This window comes from Erigeron canadensis, chromosome 4, assembly GCF_010389155.1.
Source record: "Erigeron canadensis isolate Cc75 chromosome 4, C_canadensis_v1, whole genome shotgun sequence".
Taxonomy (NCBI): Eukaryota; Viridiplantae; Streptophyta; class Magnoliopsida; order Asterales; family Asteraceae; genus Erigeron; species Erigeron canadensis.
This window is the reverse complement of record NC_057764.1, coordinates 32,856,912-32,869,419: the sequence shown is the minus strand read 5'-3', so window position 1 is coordinate 32,869,419 and position 12,508 is coordinate 32,856,912. Positions and strand designations below refer to the sequence as shown.

General features: G+C 34.8%; 2 protein-coding genes and 1 non-coding gene across 3 annotated transcripts; all 3 read right to left on the bottom strand.

Annotated features, from left to right (window-relative positions):
* Positions 1–273: 273 nt before the first annotated feature.
* Positions 274–2,755, bottom strand: LOC122596253 (ubiquitin-like domain-containing CTD phosphatase). The gene is made up of 6 exons (XM_043768802.1): positions 2,425–2,755; positions 2,079–2,223; positions 1,252–1,366; positions 1,099–1,162; positions 845–1,010; positions 274–686 (listed from the first exon to the last, which is right to left on the bottom strand). Exons 1-6 carry the CDS (start codon positions 2,709–2,711, stop codon positions 441–443), a joined length of 1,023 nt encoding a protein of 340 aa, XP_043624737.1. The 5' UTR covers positions 2,712–2,755; the 3' UTR covers positions 274–440.
* A 675-nt stretch (positions 2,756–3,430) lies between these two features.
* On the bottom strand, positions 3,431–11,355 carry LOC122597907 (dynamin-2A-like). The gene is made up of 22 exons (XM_043770495.1): positions 11,218–11,355; positions 11,044–11,094; positions 10,724–10,844; positions 10,499–10,588; positions 9,728–9,806; positions 9,476–9,588; positions 9,059–9,392; positions 8,545–8,692; positions 7,818–7,919; positions 7,623–7,742; positions 7,424–7,507; positions 7,194–7,321; positions 7,000–7,084; positions 6,761–6,884; positions 6,379–6,455; positions 6,187–6,243; positions 5,902–6,034; positions 5,668–5,819; positions 5,187–5,300; positions 5,009–5,076; positions 4,263–4,435; positions 3,431–3,848 (listed from the first exon to the last, which is right to left on the bottom strand). Exons 1-22 carry the CDS (start codon positions 11,353–11,355, stop codon positions 3,610–3,612), a joined length of 2,730 nt encoding a protein of 909 aa, XP_043626430.1. The 3' UTR covers positions 3,431–3,609.
* Positions 11,356–11,601: 246 nt separating this feature from the next.
* Positions 11,602–11,674, bottom strand: TRNAR-ACG. Its single transcript has one exon. It is a non-coding gene; the product is annotated as a tRNA-Arg (tRNA).
* Positions 11,675–12,508: the final 834 nt, after the last annotated feature.

The following is a 12,508-nucleotide window of genomic DNA, read 5'->3' as shown; positions in this document are numbered from 1 at the left end:
TACCAGATGACTACTCAATATTCACACCCGAATCATCACAGATACATGGCAGTGTTTCAGCAAAACATCAGGTCATAGTGAGTAATGAGTTGTAGCCTGCACACCAACTGTAACACCTTTCTTAAACATTGGCCTTATCTACTAATAGAACTAACAGCTATATATGCACAAAACACAAAGCACTATTCTTTTAAGTTAAGGTTTTAACCTTGCTAAGGTTAATCCTTCATATCCCAACATAATAGAAGACGCAACGGCAAAAATAATTCAACATACACTAATATAAACTGGATATATATGGTTCAAAACTTAAAAATGTTTATAATTTGGAAAAATAAGAGGCTTACATCATAACTTACGCCCCCTAAATGATATTCAAAACTACAAGCTTTTGAAAATTATATCTCCAGAAAGAGCAAGAATTACCAGGAGATACATCCTCATGTCTGACGCCTTCGCTTGTAGTTTGATTCATCATATGACTCCCATTTCTTGTGATCTAGTATACTAATGTCATCAAGATCAGCAATGGCTAGCAGGTACTGGGTGAGCTTCACTAGTTCCCTGTCAGTGTCTCGGTTTGCATGTGCCTTTCTGAAAGGTTTTATCGTCAATCCATTTTGTGGATTCATAACAAAATTTCTTCGCAGATCATCAAACATTATGGTATTCTTTGCACTGTAGAACTGTAGCCACATCATGAAAAGATACACAAGTCATTCACCAAATTAGCATGTAGAGAGGTCCCAACTAGTTATTCAAATTGTATTAAAGTATAAAATGAAATGTTGTAGTAATCAATGAACAATGCAATATGTGAAATGTAAACTAGTAATAACCAAACCTCCGGTAAAAGAGCCCAAATTAATCCAAGTGGTTTGCAGTCAAAGATTCCCCTACTATCTGATTGAACGGTGATCATTGCTAAATGGTCTAAAAGAGCAGTGATTTTGTAATTGGGATTACTGAGTACCCCAAGCTGTCCCATCTTCAGCTCAACCCATTTCATGCTGCATAAAGAAAGAATTTTATAACTTGTTGAGAACTCGAAGGAAATGAAACAGAAGCTACATCAAAAAAGGGAAATCAAAGCCTTACCTTGTTGCAGACCATATAATGATGTCATACTCTGCATAAGCAGCTGTCAAGAACTCGTGAAGATCTGCATGTGCAAGAAAGTTACATATGCTGCTACTCATTTGTTACTTATCATTTTTATCGTTTGAAAGTAAACATATATAAGTTACATACAAGGTCGCATTAGTTGAAGTGGGTTCTCTGCAGTAGACCGATGGTCAAAGAGAGTGTAGTCTATATCCAGCACAAGAAGCTTTTTCCCTTTTCGGCATGGATTTTTGAGTTCAATCTACAATCAAGCATCAATAAACACATCACAATCAATACTATGCCAACATACATGTTCCGAACTTTATAAATCATAGTCTAAACTAACCAAATCGGTCAACTTTTCAATTCTGTTATTTGGTCGGTTTACAATTTTGTTTGGATTTGTAAAGGTTAGCTTTCTTTTCAATGATGGACAGTATGTGATTAACAAAATCAGATTCTAGTAGAGGTGGCAAAATGGGAGAATCGGGCACGTTGGTAAACGGGTCCAAACAGATTCCAACAAAAAGGGATAAATGTTGCGAACATATCAGGTAGGTTGGGTTGGCCAAAACACTTTTTTTCCAAATTCATTTGTTGTTATGTATTTGACTTGTCAAATATAAAGCATCCACCAAATTGACCAATTCATATGTTAATGGTATTTCCATTGCTAGGTATGAGTATTTAACACTAGGATGATAGATTATAAGTTGAAGTAGAAGTACTATTATACGAATTAAGATACATACTTGATGAACGTAAAACATTTAGGAATGCATAAGAATGAGTTCACAGAAGGTACTAAGCAACTGTAGTGCTATACAAATAGTTATGAAAATATAAGCATATATACAGGTACAATGGCCCAATTAGAGTTGCAAAATGAAAAAAAAATGTCTAAAATATAGATATATAAATGGTAACGATATAGACATTTCAAAAACAATGATGGAGATTAGAAGACATGCCTTGTACTGATCAACGCGTCTCCTGAGTTTCTGCTTGTTGACCTCTTTGTCTTTAATGTCGACGGCTTCATCCTGGCCGATTTCAAAATCATCAACAATCTCTGGAGCATCAACTTGATCCACAATAATATCATCTTCAACAGTACTGCATCAATCAAACATCCCTCGGTCAAACAATAAGTTACAAAGAAACACTTTTTTTCAACTGTAATACACAAAGCAATCACTAGAGTTATAAAGCTTCTAAAATGTCCCTTAAACAGATACATTTAATAACCTAAATCAACCAAACTTTACATTATATATATATATTATATATATATAGAGAGAGAGAGAGAGTCAATACCCAATCATGGTCATTTTGAGGGAAGATTTGAGGGGCAAAGTAGAAAGCAAAATGGAATCATCGGCAAGTTTGGATCCAATTTTAGGGTAAAGAAGCTTCTGGCGTTTTGGAAGGACGGTTGTCACTTGGCATATCCTTCTTTTCAATTCACCCACAGAATCGTCGCCACATAATCTCAGTGTGTATTCTTTTCCGCTCCATTTCACCGTCAATGTTATCTCTTCTTCCGTCACCGGAGATGTCAACGCCGACGACGACGATGATGCTGCTGCGGTTGAGGAGTCCATTTTTTCTTTCAGTAATTTATTACTGCTGATGATGGATTATTTTAACTAATGTTATACGTAACTTCTTTTACTTTTCGTTCGAAATTATCATTATGTACCCACCATTTTTATATAATGTTTTAATTCGAGTCTAAAGTTGTCTAGTTGTACGGTATTTGTTAAAAGGGTTTTGTTAATGAGAAACTACTTGAGCTAAATAAAACGAGCATGGTATCCGCATAATGTGGCGGTAGTGGTGGAGAAAGGCTGTCTAGTGGTGTAGGTGATGGTACTATTAGTGGTGGTGGTGGTCTTAAGTAGTGTAGGTTGATGTAATTGTGATAGTGAAAACTTTTGAAAGATAAAGGATTAAAGTGTTAATTATTAAAATAAATGATTAAAGTGTAATATAACCTAAAATAGAAAAAGGTATTTGCTTTATAATGGAGTAAAGATTTATAGTTTATTATGCGAAAATTTAGAGAGACAATGTTGATGTACAAAGTATTAGTTCTTATACATGAAATAAGTCTCAACATATAAAAAATCTTAAAAAAACTTTTAGGTTATCTTTAAAATGGTTTATCATTTCCATTTAAAGGTACTACAAATCTAACTCATTTATGGCAAACTCTATTGATTTGGGTTGATGTAACAATCAACATTGCACAAGGAGATAAAGCTACAAACGAATTTATATTTTAAGAGAAAATGTACATACCATCCGTTAGTAAATCCCAACCTTTAGGATAATACAGAAAATGTACTGCCAAATCAATGTGTAGATACAAAAAAAAATGGGTAGACCAGTTCTATATCACTTGAACTTGTGTACACCAAGTCACCAACCCAACTTATAATCTTAACAACAAGAATTCTTGAATCAGATTGTATTGACAGAAGGCTTTTAAGTAACATTTTAAAATCTATAGACAGGACCAGGTGGCATGGGCGACATTCTGTTAGACATGCGGCGACTGCTGGAGTTTGATTCTGAACTTGAGCCAGCATCACCGTTTTGGAAAGCATCACTATACCTACGACTGTGTCCATTAGACCTAAACCTCGTAGAGTCAAACTCCAAGGGACCATTGGCAGCAGAATCAAAAGCAGACCTCCAGTCATCACCTGATGAGGGTTCGTTACTTCGTGGATTTTCTGTGAATGTTGAATCAAAAATCAGAACTTATTCACAAATAACAGGATAAGTAATAAACCATTCTCATCTAAAAGTTAAAATTGTCAACTTTGATCCGTTTACTTGTTCATAAGAAGATTCAGGTTATGTTTATTTTTATCTGCAATAGCTCAAGGGGTAAGAAAACATGGCTAAAAATGAAAGGGGTCAACTGGGTTGTACAGGTCAAAGATTACCCAACGCGTATTAGTGTTAGCGCCAACAATCTACTTGATAGTTTATTCAAAAGATCATAAAACTATTGTAAGAAATCTTTTTAATCAAACTTGACACATAAACTGATTTTTTGAGCCGTTACCCAATCCAATCCACATGACCCACCGATTTTGCCACCTATCTGTAATAGAAAAAGAGGTAGTTTGCTGGATAAATACCTGCAAAACTACCATTTGACATGCTTGAAACTACATCTGCATGATTATCAAGAACAGTGAGTTGCCTGGTGAGTCTGGAGAGTAGAGAGGATTGCCTCTGAACTTCCTCTCTTTTACGCTTCACATTACCATCCTCCTGAAGCAGTTCTTCGATCCTCAATGTACTCTGGGAACTTTCAAACATCCAAATATAATTAAGCAATGATAGAAAGAGTTTGGATTTATACATTAACAAACTGAATTGATGATATGATGCACATTTAAGTTTAAGGCTTTGTATCTATTGCTTACAAAGGATATTTTTCTGAATGTAATTCCATTTACACACTATCAAGTATGTGGTAACTTTGACCTACTTATGAGTGAGTTAACTCGGGTTATGGTCTATTACTAATGGGTCAAACAGGAAAATCAAAAGGATTAGCTAATCTGAATGGGTCGAAATTTGCCCAAAAGTGTATTTTCAATCCATAAAATCTCCTAAACCAATATCTTCACAAATAATTATAACTGAAGTAATATACTCCGTTATGTTATTATCTTTTGTAAATCTGACACACTAAGTTTTTATAGAGAAAATCAAAGTTTTGGACAAAAACTGCTCCATGTCACCCAATCTGGCCTGCATCACCCGAGCCACAATCCGCCCGACTCATATATTTGTCACCTCCACGATCAGGTGAGATAGATTCTGGGATTTCTACTTGTAATTAGTTATCAACCATGAGTAAATTCCATCTACTAACCTTACAGAAATATAAAGCTTATTCAGCATCTCTTCTTTAGCTTTTTCTACCTGGCAAAGAATAACTGCCTGCAAAACCAAACAAATAAACACAAATGAATATGAATATGAAATAGACGGTAAGTTGGATGACAAGCCGTGGCCCGTGGATACAGGTTTGAAAAAGTTAGTATTAATACTTTGGGAACATTTGCTGCAAGGCTGTTCAAAACAACTTCACAATAACCACGCACTTCCTGAGCTATCCAACGAAGTTCTTCCTCTGGATCTGCAGGTTTTCTGACCACCTTATCCTAAAATATGCAAGTAATTGGAGTTAAGGAGATTATCAGCCATGTAATGCAACTGAACAATACTAGAAATCTATTAATGATATCATTACAATTTAGATGGGCATCTCATAACATATGTAGCTACATACTCAGGAACTGAAAATTAGAATCTGTTTATTCAAACTCTAAAAACTGATTCTTTTTGCTTAAGACACAATAATCAGATAATCATATCCAAGACCATCTTCTGTAAAAAAAAAATAAAAAATAAAAAATCATACTGAGACCAGAAAATCTGTTTTGTTACAGCCGGTATGACACTACCTTATGATGCAACATGTAGTTGAGTTTTTGCCATATTATAAAGGATAATGCTCAGAGAACTCACACGCAAACCATCTGATTGACTTCTATGGATGGAAGGACTATCCAGTTTAGCAATCTCTTGACTCCCATTCTCACTGATTATGGGCTTCAATTTGTTTAACCACTCAGCTTTTTCAGCAGTAGTTTCTGCCTTCAACACAACTGCGCTCTGAGCTGCATAAGCACCAAGACATTAAGTCACTTATAATGTTGATACGAAGAAAAAGCAATTGCATAACATAGCATAGCATCACACCTTTCAAAACTGTCATAAATGCAACCTTGCTTGTTATTTTAAAGACCAGGTTAGGTGCCTTCTCTTCCCCCTTTGACTTTTTAGAGCTTCTGGATGAGGAGACTTCATCGTCAACTTCTTCTACATTACATTCCTAAAAACATATAACACGATTATATTTTACTTTCTGCAAACTCACTTGTAAATCTAAACAAGTAGCAAGAAACCACAGAGAGGGGAAATAAGGTATTGATAGACAGAAAAGGAGGTCAAGATGAAATACAGATGATTAGCATCTACTAATACCTCTAAATTGATAACGCCACGGAAATGCCTCTCTTCTTGTTTTTTAGTGTACCCAAGCTGCAGATGAATACTTAACAGATTTGATACCGCCAAACAACTATTTCGAGAAACAATGGTAAAACTGTGAACGTGATCTAAATGATACGGTAAAAATTTATCTAAGAACATCAAAATTCTCAAGATGTTACCAACCTTCCCAGTTTTCTCATTGAAAACAAACCATCTCCGACTCCATCCATTAGTAATTGCACTTTTTTTCAACAAGAATCCTGCAACAAAGAAAATTAGTTATAGATACAACTTTTATCAAGATTTCAAATACTTTATGGATATAAATCCAAAGGGTTTCCGGGACCAATAATTGACTGCATCGGAGAATTTCACTGAAACTTAAATCATGAAACACCAATTAATTTCTTGTTATAAGTTAATCTTATTATGAAGTCAAAAGAAGACACCTTATAAGTTATACTAATGGCATAATGATTTCAGTATATATCATACAATTAACACTATCTAAGAGGAAAGTTATTTTTGGAACAAGAAAGTTTAAGACAGAAAGATTTCAAATGACCTGCTGTGATCTCCCCCTCTGGTCCTGCAGTCAACAAGGAAGTTCTAACGGGCACGTCATTATCTTTTTTTGTATCCTTTAAGGTCCAACCAGTTTCTTTCCCTCTTGTGTAAGGACTAGGTGCCTAAATAAAGTTCAAAGAGTAGATGGAAATTAAATATAATCCTCGGGTGATTTCAAAGGAATATTTTTAGTGTAACACTTTTCTTGATCTTGTAGTTAACATAAATGTGATATACCCTATTTAGTATAGATTGCTCGACATCATCACCCTTTTTAAATGATTTTGCTTTAATCTCTTCTTCTCGTCTTTGCCTATCCATCCTGCATAAGTCCATCAAAAGTATCAACCATTAAATGGTATTACAGGTGACTAAAATGTTGAGTGACTGTTAACACATGCAAACACCAACAATGTTGATACTTTGCATACCGTCTCTGCACTAGACGGATGAAATGTTGTGGTGGGACAAACACCCGCTCCATGTCAACAAGTGCCGTCACCATGATTTTAGCTTCGTCCTTAAACCCCTCCAGAGCAGCGGTCGCTATTGCCACAACCTAGTTAGTTAGCAAACAGTATAGCCAATTAAATTTTAAGCTTGTATATAATACAGATACATGCAGATATTGACTTGGATTGCATATACTGAATATGCATACTTCTCTCTTGAGTGAAGGATATCTTTCTAGACCGGGTGTAGCATTTGCTGATGTTGAAACTATATCCACAAGCACACGATGAACCTGCATTTGATTATATCCAATTAAGGGAAGATGTTAAGTAGCAGGAAATAAAAAAATACATGCAGATTTACAATAAAGATTAAGAAAAAGCAGATACATAGAGTATGAATTATACCTCATCAACACAAAGGCGTGATGGTTCTTTTGCCATTTCTAATATACTTTTTATTAAAAACCGTAGCCCCTTTTCTGGAGATATAAGATAAGGTTGGTAACCATCTGCTTCTTGCACAATCTGATAACAATTCCACAATCATTATTATTGATGAAAATAATCTGAATGACATAAACTCATTAAGGATGGCTTTACCCGCTTAACATTATTTAAGTCAAAATGTTTGTCTAAAGGAATCTGTTTGATCCTATTTGGGAAGTTACCCTCAAAACTTGCAACAACTTTCCATCCGGTACCCTGAAAGCAAATAGTACTAATTGTGTCAGCAAACTTAATAGGTTTGGAATGGCAAAAAAACCCTTAAGCCCGTGTGTCCTTTGGGCACCAACTAACCCTTCCCCAAGGACTAGCCCTGTGCAATGTTCATCCTGTCTTTGCTACCACCCTATGGAGTGATCCCGGATTCGAACCCATGACCTATGTCCACAATTAATGCTAATAAACCTCATGACATCATAATTTCTAGTAGTATGAAGCTAACAAATAAGTTCCTCCAAGAGTTGTAGCCACAAATTTTCAATTGTTGGCACATTCATGACAGCAAGGTTAACATGTATTTGCAACTTCTATGTAAACATCAAAGACTTGTTACACGAATACATGTAATATATAGTGAAATGATGGAGGAAAATGCAAACACGAAATTATATGTACAAATAGTAGACAAATAAGAAAACATAATATACAGGACAACAAAAGTAATACAGAAAACCAAATGCATTTTGCTGAATCATGCATCCTTACATGCAAACTAAGTTGATGCACTGCAAATAACAGAAAATTGACGTTACCAAATATTCTAACATCTTAATGTTATTTACCTATACATAGTTATTTCCTAGTGCTTTTTCCAAATTCTCACCTCCCCGCCCACAATATGTTGAATAAATGTGTCTTCGAATTCCCGGCAAAGTTCCAAAGCCAAAGCCCTTGTTCCTTCAGAACTACTGACCATTGATTCTCCAAGCTTTACCAACTCATCCTGCATAACTTGAGACTTATCTTGAAGCCTGCATAAGGTTAGAAAAAAAGGTAACTAATTTAATGGCCAACATCAATGCAACACATGGATTATAGTAAAGAGTTGAAGTAACTTTGCTAATGTGGCCATGCTAGATAACCATCTACGTCGTGCATCAATAAATTTCAAACTAAAGAGCACTTGCCTCACTGACTCAAAAGCTCTTTAAATTTAGTTATTTTCTAATACGTCATAAAAGTAGCCTTTAAAGTAGAATCCACAGATGAATCAAGCGGAAAAACTATTATTCATCGCCAATTACTAGCAAATTTTCTGAAATCTGAACAACTTCAAGACAGATAAATTGATGCAATACATACTGTTAATAGACAGATAGCTAAATAATCGATCTTACCCTGATAGAAGACTTGGAAGCTTGATTTTCATACGGTTATGAATCTGATTAGAAAGGGTTGCCACCAAGGCTAATCTACCAAGCGTGCTCTGAGGAGCTCCGGTCAACATAGATTTTAACGCGTCACTTTCAGCTTGCCATGAATTTTCTAACGCGTTATCAGATTCCGACTTGACTGAAGCGATTGAAACAGATTGACCAATTAGAGCAACCCACGGGATATCAACCGTACTCTTAGGTCCTTGACCTAAGAGAAGGGCTTGAATGGCTGCAAGAGTTTTAAGATCTGATGACACTTGATCCATTTTACTGATGACACCAACAGTTCTTGTATCTACAGTACCCAAAAAGCATATTCACTACTTAAGCATTTTAATTTAAGGTAAGAATATAACTACACTAATATTTTAAACCCACATTCTCGGTCGTATTCCTTTGCAATCCTGAGGGCTTTAGCTTTGGAAATTTCAGGTGCCTGAGCAGCTGGTATTACAACCAACAAAACTGAATCGTTGTGTCGGGCATATTCCCTCTGCAAGAACAATAGGTTACTGAGTCTCTCTCCAGGAAGCAAATACAATCCTTTCAGCCTCTCTATTAGTGCTATGTAACCTATGTTTTTATTTTGATATATGAGTTGCATAGAATACTAAGCAACGATGAAACTACAAATGAAAGCGACTCACCAATGAATCATTACGATGTGCTTTATCCACTCCAGGCAAATCAACCAAATTCAGAGGAGGGGCTATTAATTCATGAAACAAATTAGCTAAAAACAGAGGCGAAATGAATGAAAAGCAATGAATGTAGTAGCATGTCAGCAAATGAAATTAAGAAACAAAAGAAGCAGTTTATAACATGCAAATCTAGATTCTATGATGTCAATCGGATCCCCATTAGCATCATTTAAAAGACCTTTGACCAATGTCATAAATTAGTCTCATAAGAAGTTGTTGTATTTGGTTATATTCTAAGGTCTCGGTGTCCCATTCTCGAATTTGCTTAATTCCAAATTCTGGAACTTACAAAATGACAATCTTACCATCTTTTAACCATTTGTCATGAATCAGTTTAGCACAGAACATTCGGAAATGAACCTAATATTCAGTAAAAGTCAATTCACTCTGAACTGAATTACAATATCCTGATTATTTTTCCAATTGCTTTATATATAAGTCACATATGTTTCATACCCTGATACCAGAAAACTATCATATTTCAGTTGACAAATTGCTATTGAGTATTTATCACTTCATTGCAAAAGAAACACTAAGAGGGAGAGAGCGATAGATAGAGAGTATCATAATCTGACCAAATTCAAGTTATTACAATCTATCTTTGTTAACAGAAACGACAATACCATTAATATGAATAGATGGATAATCAGTCTAATATATAACGTTTCCACGGCATTAGAGTGCAATCATCCAGACTCACCTGTACTCGTTATAAGTTTCATATATATTTCATCATGACTCTTGCTTGATATTTTGCCGACTTTTTCTTGTAAAGAACGTCGAAGAGCACCTATTATTGAACAAAAGGAAGGAAATCACAATCCCTATAACCACAAGATCAACTTACAAATTAGAGGACATTATGAGACTCCTTTTTTTTTATATAAATAACCAACATATAATTAAGTACTATACAAGAACTCACTTGCAGACACAGTTTGGGATTTGTTATCAACTTGCAATATAATTGATTTGATACTTAAGTTGTCATCCCTCTTTAAATCTATGCATATAGGTGCACGAGTTGCACCACCTTCACCAGTAGGCTGCACAGATAATTAAAGGCTACAATAAGAAATTTTACCTTACGTTTTCAACATTGTCACACGAATTATAGGGTAATGGAAACTAAAATGTATATGTTTTTCATATACATTATGATGGTGAGTGCAAATCAAGAGACACAAACAACAGATACTAAAAGCTACGTACTACTTGAAGTAGGAGAATCAATCAATCTCTTACCAAGACAGGATGTCCAATCAGACTGTTCAACACTGCTGATTTACCTGCACCCTAAACAAGAAAAACAGCCGAATATAACTACTGGTAGTCTGGTGCACACTATATAATGTAACAAATTATATACATGTACATGTGTGTAAATATATACATATTCATAATATCGAACGAGCTTACAGTGTTGCCAAGAACAACGACATTTAAAAAAGTGGAATAATAGCGTTGTTGTAAAGATGACAATGGATAAATATCATCGTCGTTAAGAAGACCTGCGGCCTGTTGCATTGAATCCGAAAGCTGAACCAAATCTTCCATGGTTAAATATATACAGATCTTGTAATGGCTGAAGAAAAAAAAGGAGACCTGGATTGAAAAAGGATAAATAATGCATTAAAGTGTGAAATGATTAAGGTTAGGAAATTGATGGAAAAACAAATGGAATTCCAAGAACAAAAGAGAACGTGTCGACAGTTATAACTAACTAACTAACTAAAGCTACACATTATAAAAATTGGAAATATAATATGTTTATTTACATTTGAAGGGTGAAAAAAAGAGAAACGACTCCGCTGGAGATCGAACCCAGAATCTCTGGTTTCGTAGACCAGCGCCTTATCCATTGGGCCATGGAGTCTTTTGCTTTTGTCTTCTAAAGGTACTTATTTCAAGTATGACTAAGAACAATGAGTGTGTCTTTCGGATCGAATGTCGTTGTCCCCCGCTACAAAAGCCTCAATATCGGACTTTGGATCTATTTATTTAGTAAAACTGTAAAAGTATTGTTTGTTGTGGTAGTGAAAATGTTGATAAAATGAGGTTTTCAACCCCGTCCCTTGGAAAGAAAAAGGATGCACCAAAGAAAGGAAAGAGCGAAATGGTGATTTTTGTTATGTGTGGATAAATTTAAAAATAATTGATGGTTAATTTGCAACGAACAAAGAAAAATAAAAAAAATACATAAGTTTTGATTTTTTTTTTCTAATAAAAGCAATGGTTGAATCGGTCATGGGTATGACCCATTGCGTCTCCCACTTATTGATTTACCGACACTATAAACCTGAACTCAAACCAACACGGTCGTGCTAATTGATTTGCTTAATTGGTAAGCATGTCGATTTCAATTAACGCAATCGTTGAGAGTTTTTTTGAACCATGTAGACAATTTAAATAATTAAGTCCTACGATATAATACCAACGTACAATTAACTAATTATTTACTATAAGGTTTTAGGTAAAATAAAACAAATAAAACAATAGGTTTTTCTTCTCTAAAAATCACCGTGCATCATGAAAATAATCGTGCATCAATTGTTTCGTGAATCTTCGTGCATCAATTTAACAATGATCTAAAAGTCAAGATCTTGTCATATTTGTTTTATGTTTTATACTGCTGATATAACCTTATAAAATAGTAGTATATTTGTTTGTTCAAATAACCCAAGTATTAAATTATATATAAAATAATCAT